The sequence below is a fragment of the Patiria miniata genome, unplaced genomic scaffold (genome assembly GCF_015706575.1).
Source record: "Patiria miniata isolate m_02_andy unplaced genomic scaffold, ASM1570657v1 HiC_scaffold_20, whole genome shotgun sequence".
Lineage (NCBI taxonomy): Eukaryota > Metazoa > Echinodermata > Asteroidea > Valvatida > Asterinidae > Patiria > Patiria miniata.
The window spans coordinates 28,889,341-28,907,099 of record NW_024037059.1 but is presented as its reverse complement, the minus strand read 5'-3'; the positions used below and the strand labels follow the sequence as shown (position 1 = coordinate 28,907,099).

At 40.6% G+C, this 17,759-nt stretch overlaps 1 protein-coding gene across 2 annotated transcripts in view; it reads left to right on the top strand.

Moving 5' to 3' along the window:
* LOC119728513 (coiled-coil domain-containing protein 178-like) overlaps window positions 1-16,501 on the top strand; it is a 28,643-nt gene extending 12,142 nt beyond the window's left edge. The window contains exons 4-18 of one of the 2 annotated variants that reach the window (XM_038200784.1): window positions 57-245; window positions 825-1,043; window positions 1,495-1,645; window positions 2,045-2,114; window positions 2,406-2,548; window positions 3,170-3,273; window positions 4,127-4,272; window positions 4,894-5,030; window positions 5,722-5,905; window positions 10,787-11,011; window positions 11,397-11,510; window positions 12,439-12,584; window positions 13,234-13,393; window positions 14,293-14,442; window positions 16,076-16,501. In XM_038200784.1, coding sequence (XP_038056712.1) covers window positions 57-245; window positions 825-1,043; window positions 1,495-1,645; window positions 2,045-2,114; window positions 2,406-2,548; window positions 3,170-3,273; window positions 4,127-4,272; window positions 4,894-5,030; window positions 5,722-5,905; window positions 10,787-11,011; window positions 11,397-11,510; window positions 12,439-12,584; window positions 13,234-13,393; window positions 14,293-14,442; window positions 16,076-16,348 — 2,411 coding nt within the window. In that variant the 3' untranslated portion in view covers window positions 16,349-16,501. The remainder of the gene's footprint in view (window positions 1-56; window positions 246-824; window positions 1,044-1,494; window positions 1,646-2,044; window positions 2,115-2,405; window positions 2,549-3,169; window positions 3,274-4,126; window positions 4,273-4,893; window positions 5,031-5,721; window positions 5,906-10,786; window positions 11,012-11,396; window positions 11,511-12,438; window positions 12,585-13,233; window positions 13,394-14,292; window positions 14,443-16,075) is intronic. The other variant, XM_038200783.1, reaches the window with a different exon arrangement.
* The last annotated feature ends 1,258 nt before the right edge of the window (window positions 16,502-17,759 follow it).

The window sequence follows — 17,759 nt, the reverse complement described above, 5'->3', positions numbered from 1 at the left end:
ATCAGACACAGCCTGATGTAACCATCTATTATTGTCACATGATTGTCACATGACAGGTCGTAAGCAGCTCAGGTTTGTGTCGGACTCAGCCCTATCCGGAGCCGTGGAGGAACTTGCCCATAGCTCCAGTGGACGTTCATCAACACTGCGTTCACCCCGTAGCTCGCTGCCTACAACACGTACGGCAGCAACACCAAGAACATGTGAGCTGTCAGTGCAGGGAGTTGGCGCTGTTGCACCTAAAGGTAAGAACGTGTTCTCGTTAATCCTCCTATGCAAACATACATTATGCCAAGTATTCCTTTCAGTCGAAATCAACAAGTGACTGTTTTGAACAGTTACGAATTCCCAGCCTACATAAAGTAGTATTGACTGGCTGGGACTGTTTAAGTAACTCGATACAGCTATGCTGTGACTCTGGGTGAGTGATAAACCAGCTGTGACCACAACTTGCCTGCTTTGTCTGTTCCCAGTTTGACTAGTCACAGTGCTTGCTTGACAAATGATCTGACTGCTGGTGACTGTTTATACTCCTGGGTGGAGAGATAATTGTAGTAAAGTGTCTTGCCCAAGAACACAAGCACCAGGGCCTCAAATGTGGTACAGATTGAAGGAGACAGACTAGTCAGTCTTTGTGTTAGTGTATTTAAACACAACAAATTACAAGTGTTGCCACTCAAACCTAGACAATTTTTTTTTATGATCAGCGAGTCAAATCTGCCCGAACTCCTCAGTACTTTAAGTTTCCATAATTCATAATTGGCTTTCATCACTTGCTCTATACTGTCTGTGCGTCTGCTCCTTTTCTTGGTATTTTATTTTAGCTGAAACGGCGCTGACAGACATTGAAGATGAGATTCCTCATCTGGGAGCAGAGGAGGTGATAGATGAGGTCGTCGTACTCCTGGGAAGTCTTGAAACCGACCGGCGAGACGCCCAAGACCTGTATGAGAAGGAATGCAAGAGAGTACTGTGGCTGCAAGCTAAGATAGATCGCCTAGCTGCAAGGAGGATGTTTGAAATGCCTAGAGCTGTGCAGAAAGGTAAGGGACCATCTCAATTCATATCCGGGACGAATTCCGAACAAGTCACGGATAGAATCATACACTTTGTCCGGAAGAAGCTCTGCATTTGTCCCGGACATGTTCGGGGGAAATTTTCAAGCAACTGCTTGACTCACCAACTTCATTGTGGGAAGATTGCAGGGAAGTTGTTCAGAATCTTGCAACTTGTACCCGATACAATGTCTGCAACTTGTCCGGAATTTGTCCCAGATATGAAGTGAGATGGGCCCTAATTGACACAGACCTAGACAAAAGTTCCAGACATGTTCCGGGAAAGTTTTCCTTAGCAACTGCTTGACTCACCAACACTGATTTGCGGGAAGATTGCGGGGAAGTTGTTCAGAATCCTGCAACTTATGCCTGATACAATGTCTCCAAGAGATTTGGATGTGCCTAAGATCACCGTACAATTATTTCTGTATTTTGGCAGAGCATGAGTCATGTGCGACTGACATCGCTGAGTTGAAATGGCATTGTGCATATCGTGCCAGACAGAGAGGCCGCGTACAGAGCCAAGTTGAAACCGCTGAGCTAATGAACGCTAGATTGATGGAAGACATTGCCTTCGTTCAAAAACACTGGTAAGCTCATCTTTTACGTATCTGAACATTTTTACTCACTGTTCTGGAGCATTTAAATTGTGGTCTGCGGGTAATTCTGCAGGTTGTGGGTTCGAGTCCAGCCCGGGGTTATGGTGCGTGTGCCCTTGGGCAAGGCACTTTGTCACTCATTGCTTCTCCCCACCCAGGAGTAAATGGGTACCTGTGAGGGCAGAGATGGTTATTGGGATTGATTTTAGCTGGTTTGCGCCAAAATGGCAGCATCGAGCTGCATACTCCCCAGGGAGCTGAAGTAGACATGTTGAAACTTTGCAGACACCTCATTTCAAAATATATTTATACATCTTTAGAAACAAACAGTATTTTGGAATGAAAATCAGTTGTAAATATACTTTTCTGATTGTATTTTGATCATTTCAGCCCGCTAGTGGAAGAGAAGTTAGAATTGGAGCGAGATGCTATGAAGCGAATTGATGAGGCTCAGGTCCAGGTATGTCAAACACCCCCCCCCCCTCCCCGAAACCAAGATATGCATTGTTTGCAGTTGAATAAGATTAATGTATATATTGACTGGATGCTAGTTTATTAATAAAGAAATTTTGATGTCAAGCAAACTTAACATTTCCAATTTCCAATTTCGAAAAATATTTTCAAATAAACCACGAAGGGAAACTGACTAGGTGCATTATAATCATATTTCAAAATATGATAATAGCCATAAATTGCAAGTTGATTTCAATTTGCGAACATGTTTTGAATTTTGATATTTATGTATTCACAGACTACAGACATGCTGAACCAGACCTATGAGAAACTGCAAAGGACCGAGGATAAGTCAGCCGAGGCTCATGGGAAGGCAGACATGGAGCGCGCTCACATCAAGCGAGAGCTGGAAGCAGTCCGCGACGCTCTCAGAGAGATCAAGTAAGTTTATAAGTAAGTAACTGAACACACAATGACAAAGATAGAGCTTGTTCCCTCACTTAAGAAGTAAAAATAAACTTTAACCCCAAAAAGGTCTTTTGCAATAGCTCATAACCTCTCCCCAAGTTAAACTATTATATTCGCTTCGTAAAGACTTTGTCGAACCAATATGGCTCATTAGGATGTCATTTGTCGCCAATTTCCATGGCATGAAACAACTGAGAGTATCTCCATTCCCCCTGGATGGGATGCTAGTCCATCGCAGGTTACTCCCCAGCTAATGCCGGTACCCATTTAAACTCCTGGGTGGAGAGAGGCAAGTGGGAGTGAAGTGGCTTGCCCAAGGACACAACATATAACCAGCAGCTGGATTCGAACCCCTGACCCTCTGATCATGAGTCATGAACCCTAACCACCACGCCACTCTCCCGCGTATATTATCTTATGGCTGTACAAAAATAATCGTTCCATCATGAACGTCAACATTATCTGGTTACGAAAATACTCCTTAGTGACGATCGTATCTGAGTGTCTAAGGCATTTTTTTTTGTAAAAAGATGAGTGCTCCTGACCGTTAAAAGTTGCAAGTAACAAAATGTTGTATATTTTTTTCCTCGACAGCGCTGAGCTGGATGAAACTAAAGCACTACACACATCCTACTCTCATCAATGCAACGATCTCAGAAAGAAGCTGCGTGAAAATGCAGAAGAGAAAATCGTACTTCGTAAGTAACCACTGTGTCCACGTTCATCCGTTAAAGCTCAGCCCTGTCATGTTTTCAACGAATCAAAGCGATGATGGATGTCCGACGCAATTAAGTCCGAAATGCATGTACATGTGTAAAATGTGGGTGTGTGGAACATGCAGCGTGGCTTGGAGATGCATGTGGTGTTGCACATATGCTGGTTGGTCGGCGCATAGACCTCTCTCATAGACAGCCATCTTTGTAGGAAAATAACAACTGCGTATGCATCACCATCAGATACATTGCGCGGAGTGTGCAAAATCTTCTAAACACATGCGCATGTTGCTCAAAATTCTTTGAAATACAGCGCAGCCGATGCGCGTCACGAAAAAGTTGACTCCCAAAATGCTGTTGTGCGTGGCAATCTGTAAGAAGTGACGTCATTTGAGAGAGACAAATTGGATTGGTCTATTTTCTCTTTCTTATTAAGATGTGGGTATGTGAAACATTCATTATTTGTTTTAAACAGTACCTGAATAAATCCTCGTCATCTGATTGGTCGAGCCACCAATCATGTGACTTTGTACTTGGTACTTGGTTGGTTTCCTCTTGGAAACATCCTCTTGGGATCTTGGCTATGAGGTCACGGGGAGGTGTCGGCGTCTAAAGTCTCGGTCACGATGTGGTTGTAATAATTCTGTTTGTACTTGACATTGCAATGGAACTTATATTTACTGTGGATTGAAAGTTCTGTTTTTGAGGTGCTGCCGAGCTATGGTTTTGGATGAATACTTCAATGACATGTGATCAACAACCCACCAATCAGATAATGGGGATCTATTCAGGCGTTGTATAAAATAACCTATTTCATGTTATTGTGTTTTATTTTCAGTCTCAACGTGTGAGAACGCCAAAGCGGCAGAGAAGATCCAAGCCTCCAAGGTCAAGGAGATTCAGGAGAAGATCATAGAGGCGGAGTTTGAACATCGGAAGAAGGCGGATCATAACTTCCAACTGACCAGCCAGACAGAGAGAATGGTAGGCCACCAAAATCACATCAACATTTGACAGGAAATATCATTTTTAAAAGTTGAACAAAGAAATTGACTGGAGCAGGGTATGAACCTGCGACCTCCGGATTGCCGTACCGGTGCTCTACCAACTGAGCTATCCAGCCCTATGTTGGCGGTTCCCTAATTTGTCAATGTCTTTGTTTAAGGAGCATCAAATTACATGAAAGTTGAACAAAAAAGTGACTGGACCCGCAACCTCCGGATTGCCGTTCTGGAGCTCTATCAACTGAGCTATCCAGCACCGTGTTGGCATTCCCCATTTTGTCATTGTCTTTGTTCAAGAGGCGCTAGTCAGAAGCCATAAACACCGTTTCGGATGCATTCCAGAGACATGCAAACAAACCAAATTGTATTAGAAGTCAAATAGACATTGGTTTCAAACAGGTGAATCTGTATAAATTAATTTTCAAGACACTTTTCATGTACTTAATTGAAATCCTCAGAATAATTTGGTTCTGTACGACTTTATATCTGCATCCAAACAAGTTGAAATTAAACTCCACAGCATAACTATTCAGCAGTTTCCCAAACCCTGCATCCACCATCAACACGTGTTGATTGTTTTCCACTCTTTAACAATCCACAGAGAAATCAACAAACCAAAGAAGTGAATGACTTGGAGGGAGAATCCAAGCGACGGTTAGCTGAGCTGAGACAGCAAGAGTCGCAGTGCAGACAGATGTCCATGGAGATTGAAGATACTGAACAGAAACTAAAAACCTGGTACGTCCAAAAGCCTTTCTTTTGTTAGGGCTATGTTCAAGTCATCATTAGTGGCTATGGTTTTGTATTTACCATTGATTTGCTGCTGTAGTAATCCATAGCCACAGACAGAATGTCCAAGTCACATCTGCTCTGTCTTGGTTTTGGTTGAGTGATGATATCAATTGAAAAAAACAAAAATTCACTTAAAGTTGTGCGTAGTACAAAATCTAAGCTTCTGAGCTGCACAGTTTTATGAATTGTGTAGACTACATGAAAATCCATATGGGTCCTTTGAAATGGCTGTATTCACTTTCCATAGACATGTGTGTAATGCCCAGCCATAGCTTAGTCATCAGAAGTCAGCTATTTCATACTACAATGGTTTTTTAGTGACCAGTCACGACTTGTGATATGAGTTGTGATGTACTTATGATTGGACTTGTGATGCACTTGTGATGTACTTACGATGGGACTTGTGATTTTCTTGTAATGTTCTTATGATGGGACTTTTGACGTACTTGTGATGTACTTATGATGGAACTTGTGGTGTACTTGTGATGTACTTATGATGGGACTTGTGATGTTCTTATGACTGGACTTGTGATGTACTTGTGATGCACTTACGATCCATCACAAGTACCTCAACTATAGCACTGATCACCACTCTGTGACATTCATAGACACCAATCCTGTGTATATTTTTTCACAGTGCCAAGCAGCAGGTGGACGATGCCAAGAACGTGGACCGCATCAAGAGAGAGATGACCAAAGTAGAAACACAGCTGGCTGTAGTAGACGAGGAGTTTGAAAAGATCAAAATCATCAACACGGCCGTCCGTAATAAGCTGATCGGGGAAGAGGATAAAGCACAGATGCTGGAAGACACTCTACAGGTGAGACATCTCTCTTTGATCTTTGATATCCGTGAAGAAAAGTGGAGTGGAGTTCTGTGGCCTCGTGGTCTGGAGCATTGAATTCATAGTCTGCGGGTAATTCTGCAGGTTGTGGGTTCGAGTCCAGCCTGGGGTTATGGTGCGTGTGCCCTTGGGCAAGGCACTTTGTCGCTCATTGCTTCTCCCCACCCAGGAGTAAATGGGTACCTGTGAGGGCAGAGATGGTTATTGTGGTTGATTAAAGCTGCTTTGCGCTGAAATGACAGCATGGAGCTGTATACTCCCCAGGGAGCTAAGATTGTCTTTGAATGTTTCATTGGCCCAAGATAATAATGATGTAGCGCCTTGAGCACCAATACTGGTGGATACGTGCGCTTTATACACACATTATTATTATTGATTTTTTATGAAGAAAAGATTATAAGATGGAATGCAAAGCTAATTCCTATGAATGGAAAGGGTTAAAGTCTTTCTTCCTTGCTGTTTTCAAGTTACCTCCCGAAATATCTTTTTAAAATAAATTTTGAATTTCTAGCAGTACAAAATTATTCACATTTCAACTAGACATTGAAACAAAATCTGTCCGAATTTATTTATGAAATTATTATTTTACAAATTTTGAATTTCAAATTTTGAATTATTTGCATCTCGACAGTAATTCAGGCAGATCTGTTTAAAGGTGTGAAACAAACAATAATAACCGTCTTTTTTTCAGCGGGTTGGAGACGCCCAGAATACAGAAAAAAAGGATTGTGTTCGTTAAAACAAAACATGCCAATCGAAACTTCATTAGAAAAAACAGTCACGTTTTTTTTTAACAGTGCGAAGAGAGCACCCTTAAGATAAGTTTTCTAAAATGGTATTGATGTGTACTGTCGAGAGTATGCATTTAGACATAAATTCACCAGTTACATTTGTACATGTTTCTTGCAAGAATATTTGCTCTTAAGGTCACGAATCCCATATAACCAGGATGTACTTACATCTGTTATTCGGAAGACGACACAAATATGTCAAGGGCTGCAGTATTTAACCCCCATTAAACACATCCGATGTAACTAGTATTGACTGGAGTAGGTCAGAGTAAAACGTAACATTCAGTAACATTGTTTACTCACCATTAAGTACATAAGGAGTTGAGTTGTACAAACAAACGACTGTTTGAAGTCCTTCAGCAGACACGTTTCACTAACGCCCCCCCCCCCCTCACTGTTCAGTAGCTATCACACCTGTACACCTAATTCTCTTTGTCTGTAACACCTGCTATTTAAATTTCTTGAAACCCCTGAAAAGGGGGAAGGATCATCCAACGTAAGGACATTGCATACATCACAGTATTAAGTTCAGTAATTCTTGACAGGATTACATGTTATTAGGTTAATCACTTGCACAAGAATCTGCCTAGTTTGACCTCAACATACATGAGCATTGCTCGACCTCCATGTAAAATCTTAAAGTTACAATGGACATTTAGCTTGGAAAGTAACTAGAAAATGGGACATGGTAAATAAATATCCCCTTTAAATTTTTTTTTAAGTACAAAACCACTGACATTTTTTGTGGTGTTGTATTAAATTTGTATGTACATTGCTGCCCCTGCATGCTCTTTGACTTATTCCTTTCGAAGAAAATTTATTACACGCCAATTACCCAAATAAAGTACTTCACATTTCTGTTATTGCACATCCCTTGTACATGTAACAACATTGTTAAAATACATTTCATACTAAAGTAAGTATTATCAGTGAGATGTATTGATATATTTATGTGCAAGATTGAGTCCTTCAAAGTTCAGTATATTTTTCTTTTTTTACATTTTCCCTCTCAAATAAAACCCCAACTGCCCCTTTAAGGTACTCAATCCTCCAAATGCCCAGCCACCATTCATCAGGCCCCATCTGACCCTCATATGTCCCTTCATTCACCCTTCCATTCTTGTCATCATCTCACTATTGTCCTCAAATGATATCTTGACAGACTTTCTCCTTGGAGACTAGTCTAGCCATGAATGGGCCTCACATTCCCGGCCTGACTCCCTAGCCTGCTCTAAATTCAACCCACCGCTCAAATGCCAAGAGATTAGCCTTGAGTTTCAATGGGAACACAGTGTGCATGCCCCTTCTATTGTATGACTGAAGGATTACTAGGATAATCCCATGTAAGGAGGAGATATCATATTCTAATTGTCAACCTTCACTGAGGATTAAGTCATCGGGAGTTTAACGTCACACATCTCTAAGACGTCTTAGCCTTTGTTAATGTGGTTTTCAAGTTCATCTCCCTCATCTGGCATTGACTGCTACTGATTGTTGTTGACAAAGACTACATTGTGCGATAGTGTTCTATTGTTTGGTGTTACTAAGACGTGCGTAATTGTTGGCATTGAGAGTGACTTTGAGCAAGTACATGTCATGCCACCTGCTGGTTTAACTGTGATCGTCACTGGTTTCTTTTTTAAAGGAGTTTGTCCATTTTGGTTCTGTCCTTATATCAGATTTGAGGTTTTTTTTCATTGAGTTCTGCCAGTTTGGAGACTTATTACTGAGTTCATTGTGAATTTAATGATAGGATCCAGCATTTATGAACTCAAAACTTTGAACAGGTCAGTGTAACAATATTTGCCATAAAATACTAAACCCTACATCCATCCATTTCTAAAAATCACAGCAAAAGCAAATGTTGTATATTACCTTTAATGTGGCCTGGTCAGTATTTTCAGTGTGTGTTGACAGGTGTTTTCTGTCTGTCCAATCATTCCATCATCAATCTTTCCCCACATCTCACCATTTATGACTAGTTTATCAGAACTGACATTGAAACCAAAAAGACAGCTCAGTGTAAAAACACCTTCAAGGACTTGATGTTGTTATTGTTGCAAAATAGTGAATTTATGGCGTAATGGAAATGGCCCTATTAATGCATTGAAAAATGTCGGAGGAAATCGTGATTGAGCAGTCTGAAGGTGATTTGGGCAGTTTAGTCAAGACAGCTGGTACCTTTTGGTTGTGGCACATGGCTGGGAATGGGCTTTACCAGTTATTTGTAGGGGTGGATGATGGTAAAATTGTCAAGCTTTCTGAGTCTCGACGTGGTGGTTCTGCGTGGTTTTGTACACACTATGGTTTGAACTTGAACGTAATTTTATATAGTAGAATCTGGCGACCAGAATTAGAAGCTGATACTGCGGTGGTGGTGTCACGCTCACACGCATGCTGCACACATTCTTAAAGATGAGGCGCATGCCATTTTGGTATTCCTATTGGTCGGAGGAGACCGTAGTGCGTGTGTATTACCTGAGCGCAACTCGTGCGAGCCTGGTGCCAGTGCAGAAAATTGCTGCCGTCGGATTTGTCAATATAACCAAAAATTACATCAAAAAATCCACAAATGAAACATGTATGCCAATTTGAAGCTTGTTATCTGAATTTTATTGAAATATATTTTATTTCTGACAATGTTGAACACTTAAGCTGTAACACTTTTTAATGAATAATTCATAAATAAGTACGCTAAAATAATTAAGCTGTTCAAGTATGTCCAAAGCCATGCTGTTTCATGCCGATTTTCTACTACAGCAAAAAAAGTTGGATGAATAATTTCTTTCTCAAATCATTGTAGTACATGTAACTAACTAATTCGTTTAATCATAACTAAAATCCACTTCATGATTAACTTTTATTATGCCACGTTGTCTCATCCAAAATGTATGTCCAGCATGGCAGAACTGCCCACTTACTACCATTCTTAAAATACAAAATTGTTGAGAGATTTCTGTTTCTTCTCAGCTTTAAAATCTACTTTAAAGGAGACAAGTTTCTACGGTTATATTTCATCTGTCAAATTAAATTTCAGTGGGAGGTTAAACAGTTGTAATAAAAGTGTGGTGACAGTCACATGTTGCAGATCATAAACTGCTCAGCTGTCAGTGACAGCTGCCAGCCAGCTCAGTTATATCAATGTCTTGAATGAAATGTCAAGCGGAGGTCAGATAGTACACAAGAATGATTAGAAAATGTTACATTTTTGGTGTCAATTCTAGTGAGCATATGGTCTTTAATAACAAAGGGTTCAGAATAATGCTGTTGTTTTTTATGATTTTTTTCAAATCTGATTAAAAAAAACCCTTATATTTCAAATATTCTTGTTTAAAGGTAGAGTAGGTCATTTGTGCATTGGTTTCGTTTGAAGCAACATAAATGTTCAAAATTTGAAGACAGGTGCTTAACAATTAAACCTGATGAAGTTTTAGCTCAGTGAATGCTGTATATTCAGAGAAAACAATATTCCAGGATCTCGATTTCAATTCGAAAGTTGCTAAGTCATGTTTTGAATTGGGCCTGAATTCAGCGTCTGGGACATGTTCTCATTCAGCCGATTGCAGCTACGCGATGTCACGCACTGAACCGACGAATAATGGCAAATCACAAGCACTATGAGAAATGTACACACACCAAGGATGGGCAGGGCCTATAGCCAAATCTATATAATTATTTGACCAATTAAATCACGACTTCTGTTCAGGTGACCATGATATCTTGATCACAAGCACTATGAGAAATGTACACAAAACCAAAGGTGGGCGGGGCTTATGATCATATGTGGATTTTTTTTGACCAAATAGAACATGAGTTCTGGTCAGGTGACCATGATATCTTGATCACAAGCACTGTGAGAAATGTACACAAAACCAAAGGTGGGCGGGGCTTATGATCAAATGTGGATTTTTTTTGACCAATTAGAATATGAGTTCTGGTCAGGTGACCATGGTAGGTTGGTCACAAGCACTGTGAATAATGTACACCAACCAATGGTGGGCGGGGCTTATGGGCAAATGTGGAACGGTCCATTTTGACTTATTTCTTCTGTTTTTTTTTCTGGCAGGGAACGTCAGACAGTCTGCGGAAGCGAGTCAAAGAGGAAACCCATTCACGGACGGTCCTCCAGGCTCGTATCTCATCCGATACCACCGACCTGGCTAAACAACAAGTAGAAGCCAAGAAGAAGAAAGCAAAGGTCTCCAAGAAGGCATTCGAACTGGAGCAGATTGTCAGTAACATCTTAGCTGATGTCAAAGTGCTCAGGAAGGAACACGCTCAACGACAACAGGTGAGTAACTCAAGACTTGGTTACTCATTTACTCATTTATATTACTCAATAAATTTCATGAAGGCCAATGTTTTGATCCCAGCAGAATCTGTATGACGTAGTCTGTAACACTTCTTTGTCTATGTACATACCAAGTTTCAACCCAACTGGACTTACAGTTCTCTAGAAATGCTGAAGTAGTGCCCAATATATTTATATCCTGTCCACACTTGTGATGACAACTTTGATATGATCAACATTGGGTTTTGCCCTTCACCGACGTATGAACATTGTATACTCAGTTTGTTACCTCCTGAGAGAAAGTTGGAAAAAATCACTTGGGTGGGACTCGAACCCACGACCTCCTACGAAAGCAAACGATAACTCTGGTTTGTATTTTCCACAGACTATTGCAGAGCTTCGAGGATCCATTGCAGACCTGAAAGAGCGTCGTAAAGAAATGGAGAAATCCCAGACTTTCTCTGTCAAGGAAATCGAACCACAGTGTGCAGATCTTGAGGTAAGCAGCTGGATTCCATGATTAAACTAAAATGGGCTCCGTGCACAAGTGCGCCCTCAACGGGAAGAAAGGGAGAGTTGGGGAGACCACTGGGAGAGACATTGAAACGCATTGCTGAAGACGCCTGACACTCACGCAAAGGCGAAGGCTTTGTGCATACTGAGAATAAAATTTGTCGTGAGTACTTCGCGCCAAATGCGTGTCAACCAATACGAGTACGCGGTGTGTCCCATCCACTGGGCTATCTGAAGTGATCAAAAAGCGCCCTCTCTTGTTGGCGCATGGAGCCTATAATGTTATTCCATACTAACAAGATCAGTGTTTTTCTAGAACTGAGATATCTTTCTAGTTGAGTTGAAATGGGCATTCAAATTGTCCTAGTTGTGAGTGCATCAAATTGTAGCTTTTGAAGGCACTACTCGTTCGTTGTGTCCTTCCCCTCCTTTTCAAATACACGTTATGGTAATTTTTAAAAACCCATGCATGCTGTGCACACATCCAACTGATGGCTCTAAAGAAGTAATGACTGCCAAAATATTGACTATAGATATTATTATTAGTATTGTTATTGGTATTATTTACTTTTGGTAATGAAACCAAGGATTCCTCAAAAGTGCCCTAGGCACTGTAGCTCGCAAGCCTGAAGAAACCTGCAGAGAGAAGACAATGTGAAGAAATGACAGTTTTAGAGGTGGGAGGAAAACCCCAGAAGAATATTCTGGGGAAAACCCACGGAATCAGGCAGGGACTGAAAACCCAATCCACATGTTGGCCAAGGCGGGATTTGAACCTGGGTCACAGCGGTGGAAGGCGAGGAACGAACCGCTACGCCAACCTGACTCCCCACTACATCTGTAGAGTTTTCGTTGACCGTAAGTACAGCGGATGTTATCTTGAGTCTAACGACAAGATTAACTGGTCTTTGCAGAAGGAGATATTGAACGCTTCAAAGCGACTGGACTACATGGCTTACCGCACCGACTTGATCAACAAGAAGCTTGCCGATATGGCCAAGTCACAGAGTGTCATGCTTAAAGTCATCACAAGTACAGAGGAGACCATCGCTGAATTAACGTAAGTATTCCAAAACGTTTACTGTTGACAGCTTTGATGTGGGACATGGTTTTTTGGACACCCGAAGGGTGCATCTGTATTAAAGGATGTAGAAAATATAGGTTCCACTGCACAGATGTTGAAAGTTGTTTCATTTTATCATGCCAATGAATCAAAGCCAAGTGTGGCTTAATTTCACCCCCAAAATTGACAAACAAGAAGCAGAAATAAGATCTGAAGAAAAATAACCAATATTTCTCCAATTCTTAATAATTTTCTTATAATAACATCTGAAACACTTCCCATTTTGTACAGTGACCAAAAAAATGTCACCCTGTATAATTCCCATTGTAAAATGAAACAATTGTTCCATACAGTATAACCCAAAGTCGGTTTTTATTTCAGATTTTGTGTTAAACTACACTGTCCTGACATTCGGCTTTATAGTAAATATTATTTACTTGGATCTTTTGGCAAAGACTGTACTGTTATCCAAAATATCAAACTTTCCTCCATGATATAACCGCAACGTTACTTTCAGTTTCAGAAGTTGTGTCAAAACAAAGTTTCTGGAATCAGTTGAAAAATAAATAATTGACTTTATGTATTTAAATATTTTGGTAATGCCTGGACTCATAGTTGATAATATTTGGTTTTTCTCTGTAAACAGTGAAGATTTGGAGGAGCTAACAATCCAGGTGAAGTCGGGTCAGAAGCAGCAGGATGATCTGCAGGATTCATTGACCCAGGTCACCCAGCGAATGGAGGAAGGCGGGAGTAAACATCTAGAACATATGAAGGCAAGGAGGGAGATGCTGGCACAGCTAGAGGTAGGAAATGCATGATAATCAGTGGGAGTGTGGCTGGACCTGAAGGGTCAGCATATTGGACTCCGACTGACAAAGTCCCTGACTATAAAACTGACTGTTGTGACTGACTCCCCGAATTGACGGGCTGACTAACTGACTGACTCCCCTAGGACTAAGTCAGTGACTGACTATTGTGACTGACTGACTATTGTAACTGATTGACTGTTATGACTGACTGTTGTGACTGACTCCCCGACAAACGGACACACTTTCTGACTGACTGACTGATGCACACACAGTCGTACTTTACGTAACTCTCAAGGACAAGACATTGTCTTTCCCTTTGTCCCTGTAATGTGGCACTCTCCCATAGACTAGGCACACAAACAAACAATCCAGGACTGTTTTCAACAAAAGATGAACGCTCAAGGACAACAAAGAATCTGTTGTCCTTGGGGTGTGTGTAAAGTACATCCACACTGACTGACGTGCACATACTGACTGACTGACTGAGTGACTCACACACAGTCATACTTTATATAACTCTCGAGGACAAGGCATTGTTTTTCTCTTTTTCGCTGTAATATAACACTCTCCCATAGACTAAGCACACAAACTCACGATGGAGGTCCGTTTCAACAAAAGATGAACGATCGAGGACAACAGAGAATTTAGTGTTCTCCCTTTATCTTTCTGGACAAGACAAGTTTTGTTTTCATGCTTCAAAGAATGCTTGCAGAAATTGATTTACCTTTTCATAATGCACTGAAGACTTTTTGCTCTCATTAGAATTTATAAATCTTCACATGCACTATCAGTCTTGACAACATTTTTCTCCTTTTAGTTTGTTAGAAATGAAAGTTTTCAAGACAGAAAACTAGATGTTGTACATGTTTAAGGATTGCCGCTTCTCTCTACAGAGTGACTTGAGGGAAAGTCTGCGAGAGAACAAGGAGTTGGCGCATCAGTACAGGCTGAAACAGCAGGAGCATCTCAAGATGAAAGAACAACTTCTTGATAGCTTAGAGGGTCGTATTAGCCTGGAAGCCAGCATCAAGGACCACAAACAGGTACAAACAGTACTTAGTACTGGCCTACAGGCTATTGCGAAATTGTTGAATTTGTATCAGCCTAGAGGGTTGTTTTAGCCTGGAAGCCTGCATTAAGGAATACAGGTGCAAATAGTGCACAGTACTAGCTAATAGGCTAAATTCACGAAATTGTAGGGGGTTGGCCTTGGGAAGGGGGCGGGGTTTCCATCCCGGCAGCTTTGTTTCCGGATGATAACTTGCGTTAGAAATGTCATTTGCATAGCTGCCAACATTTCAAAATCCCAATTAGTAATCAACCCGCGCGGTCATTTTCAACTGCTCGTTTTATCAAAAGCTTTACCAACATCGAGTACAGGTACATGGTTTACATGTACACATACATGTGCATACCCTTCTTCTTGAGAATAATAATGTAATGTAGGCCAAAAGATAATTAAAAAAAAAAAAATTATTATTTTTTTTTTTTTAAATTTATTTTTTTAAATGTCTGTATTTGTTTGTTGGAGTCAAATAAATAATAACAATAATAAAATATGCGCATATTTTTTTGGAGATGCATGCTATCGATGTGGAGTTTCGAGTTCGTATCAATGTTTTTACACACAATGATTTAGAGCCACCGTCATGACCGTATGCAATAGAAATATCCCGCCAACATACCTTGCAAACGCATGCTGATTTATCTTTTCTGGACGTTGTGACAAACTCAAACTGTAATACCAATTATTCCAACCATACTCTTATTAAATTCCATGATTAAATTGTCGCACTGATGGGTCTCAACCCGGCAAAAAGCGACCAAATGTGCTCACGATCGTCACTGAAAAGTACTCACATACAGTACACACAACCACACATCCACGAGATGCACACAAATGACACACCATTGAAAAATAGTTTTAGTCTGGTCCTCAAGTACTCCACTGCGCACACTGCATTGATGTCTATCAGGTGCTTGACTGCATTCTTATTAGACTTGTCACCAGTCCATCCATTATCGCGACATTTCGCCAGAAGTTTTCGGTCAAAAACGATACTTTACAAGTATTTTTTTTTTCATTAGGTAGAAAATGGGAAATTCGTAATGTTTTAGTGGCAAATCGTATTTTCGTAATTTAACAAACAATTCGTAATAATTACGAAAAATTAGTAACAGTTGGCAGCTATGCATTTGGGAGTGTAACTTCGGTAGGGAGTTGTCTTTGGGGATATTAAATTGGCATTGGTTTGATGGTCAAAAGGTCAAAGGCCACCGTCACCCTGGTGAGATAAAGGTTAATGGTTTCCGGGCGATGACTTGAGTTAGAAATAAGATTTTGGTGTCTAACTTTGGTAGGGGGTTGCCCTTGGGTACAGGAAAGTTGGGATTCTTTTGGGGGTCACAAGGCCAAAGGTCAATGTCACAGTGGTGAGTTAATGGTTTCCGGATGATAACTTGAGTTGGAAATAAGATTTGGTGTCCAACTTCGGAAGGGGGTTGCCCTTGGGTACAGGCAAGTTGGGATTGGTTTGGGGGTCAGAAGGTCAAAGGTAAAGGTTACAGTGGTGAGTTATAGGTAAATGGTTTCTGGATGATAACTTGACTCCTTCTGAGGGGTTTCCATTTTATTACCTTGTATTAATTTTAAATTTTCTCCTTATTTTCACTCAGCTGAGTGGTCTCCAGCTGCGTCTTCACCATGCCTTGGTGCGCTACTACCACATCCGAGGGCTCTTCAACCAGAACGAATTGATGCGATTTGAGGAGATGTCGGCAGAGAACAGCCAGCGTGTGGAATCCTTACAGACAGAGATGGATCAGGCTATCAACACAATCAGCTCCTTCTTGACAGATCAGTTAGATGGAACGGCAGCGAGTATGGTGCATGCCGCTGCGAATGCTGCGTTACTCAAAGACGATGTTGCAATCGGAGTATCTGTGTAGATGGGTTTCAGGAGCTTTGTGTTCACGTGTTCATGCTATTGCTGTTGCCCCCACTGCGCTGCCACCAATACTCTGCTGCAGTTGGATTATTGTAAAACTTTTTCAGGATCCTCTGCTGAACATTTTTGAGCCAAAGTGGATTTTATTATTCGTGTATTTATTCTGCCGTTTGATTATCTGTATAGACTGGTATCGGAATCCTGTGTATATTAACGTTTTGGAGTTTGATTATCTGTGTCTGAGTTCAAGATCATGTGCACGTGTCAACATTTTCAAGTGAGGAAACAGCTTTGTGTGAGTAAGTCATTCATGCAATGTAACTCACTTTTCAAGAGACTATCACCTGCAGTACGCCAGTATCACACCCGGAGGAAGGAACACTTTTTATCAGTAACCTAAGGAGTATTATGTTTATTCATGAGGAAAGAACAATGACGTCACAGCATAATTGACCTATCGCTGTTTGTGAGTTAGCACGCCCCTTAGACAACCCTAGGTAATTTTTGCACACTAACTTTTGTTTGTCTCAGATTTTGCACCTTCCACGACCATTTGTATATCATGTAATTGGACATTATTTCACAAGCTGCGTTTACTTGATTCTGTTGCGATTCTACACGATAGGTCAATTACTTAATTGACTAGCGACATTACGGGAATTTAAAGAATGGACGTTGTCAGGTTGACATAATAGCATAGCTGCCAACTAGTACGATTTTTTCGTAATTATTACGAATTGTTTGTTAAATTACGAAAATACGATTTGCCACTAAAACATTACGAATTTCCCATTTTCTACCTAACGAAGAAAAAAAAATGTAAAGTATCGTTTTTGACCGAAAACTTCTGGCGAAATGTCGCGATAATGGATGGACTGGTGACAAGTCTAATAAGAATGCAGTCAAGCACCTGGTAGACATCAATGCAGTGTGCGCAGTGGAGTACTTGAGGACCAGACTAAAACTATTTTTCAATGGTGTGTCATTTGTGTGCATCTCGTGGATGTGTGGTTGTGTGTACTGTATGTGAGTACTTTTCAGTGACGATCGTGAGCACATTTAGTCGCTTATTGCCGGGATGAGACCCATCAGTGCGAGATTTTAATCATGGAATTTAATAAGAGTATGGTTGGAATAATTGGTAATAGAGTTTTAGTTTGTCACAACGGACAGAAAAGATAAATTAGCATGCGTTTGCAAGGTATGTTGGCGGGATATTTCTATTGCATACGGTGGCCATAGATCATTGTGTGTAAAAACATGATACGAACTCGAAACTCAACATCGATAGCATGCATCTCCAAAAAAATATGCGCACATGTTATTGATTTTATTATTTATTTGACTTCCACAAACAAATGCAGACATTAAAACAAAATTAATTTTAAAAAAAAAAATTTAATTTTTTTTTT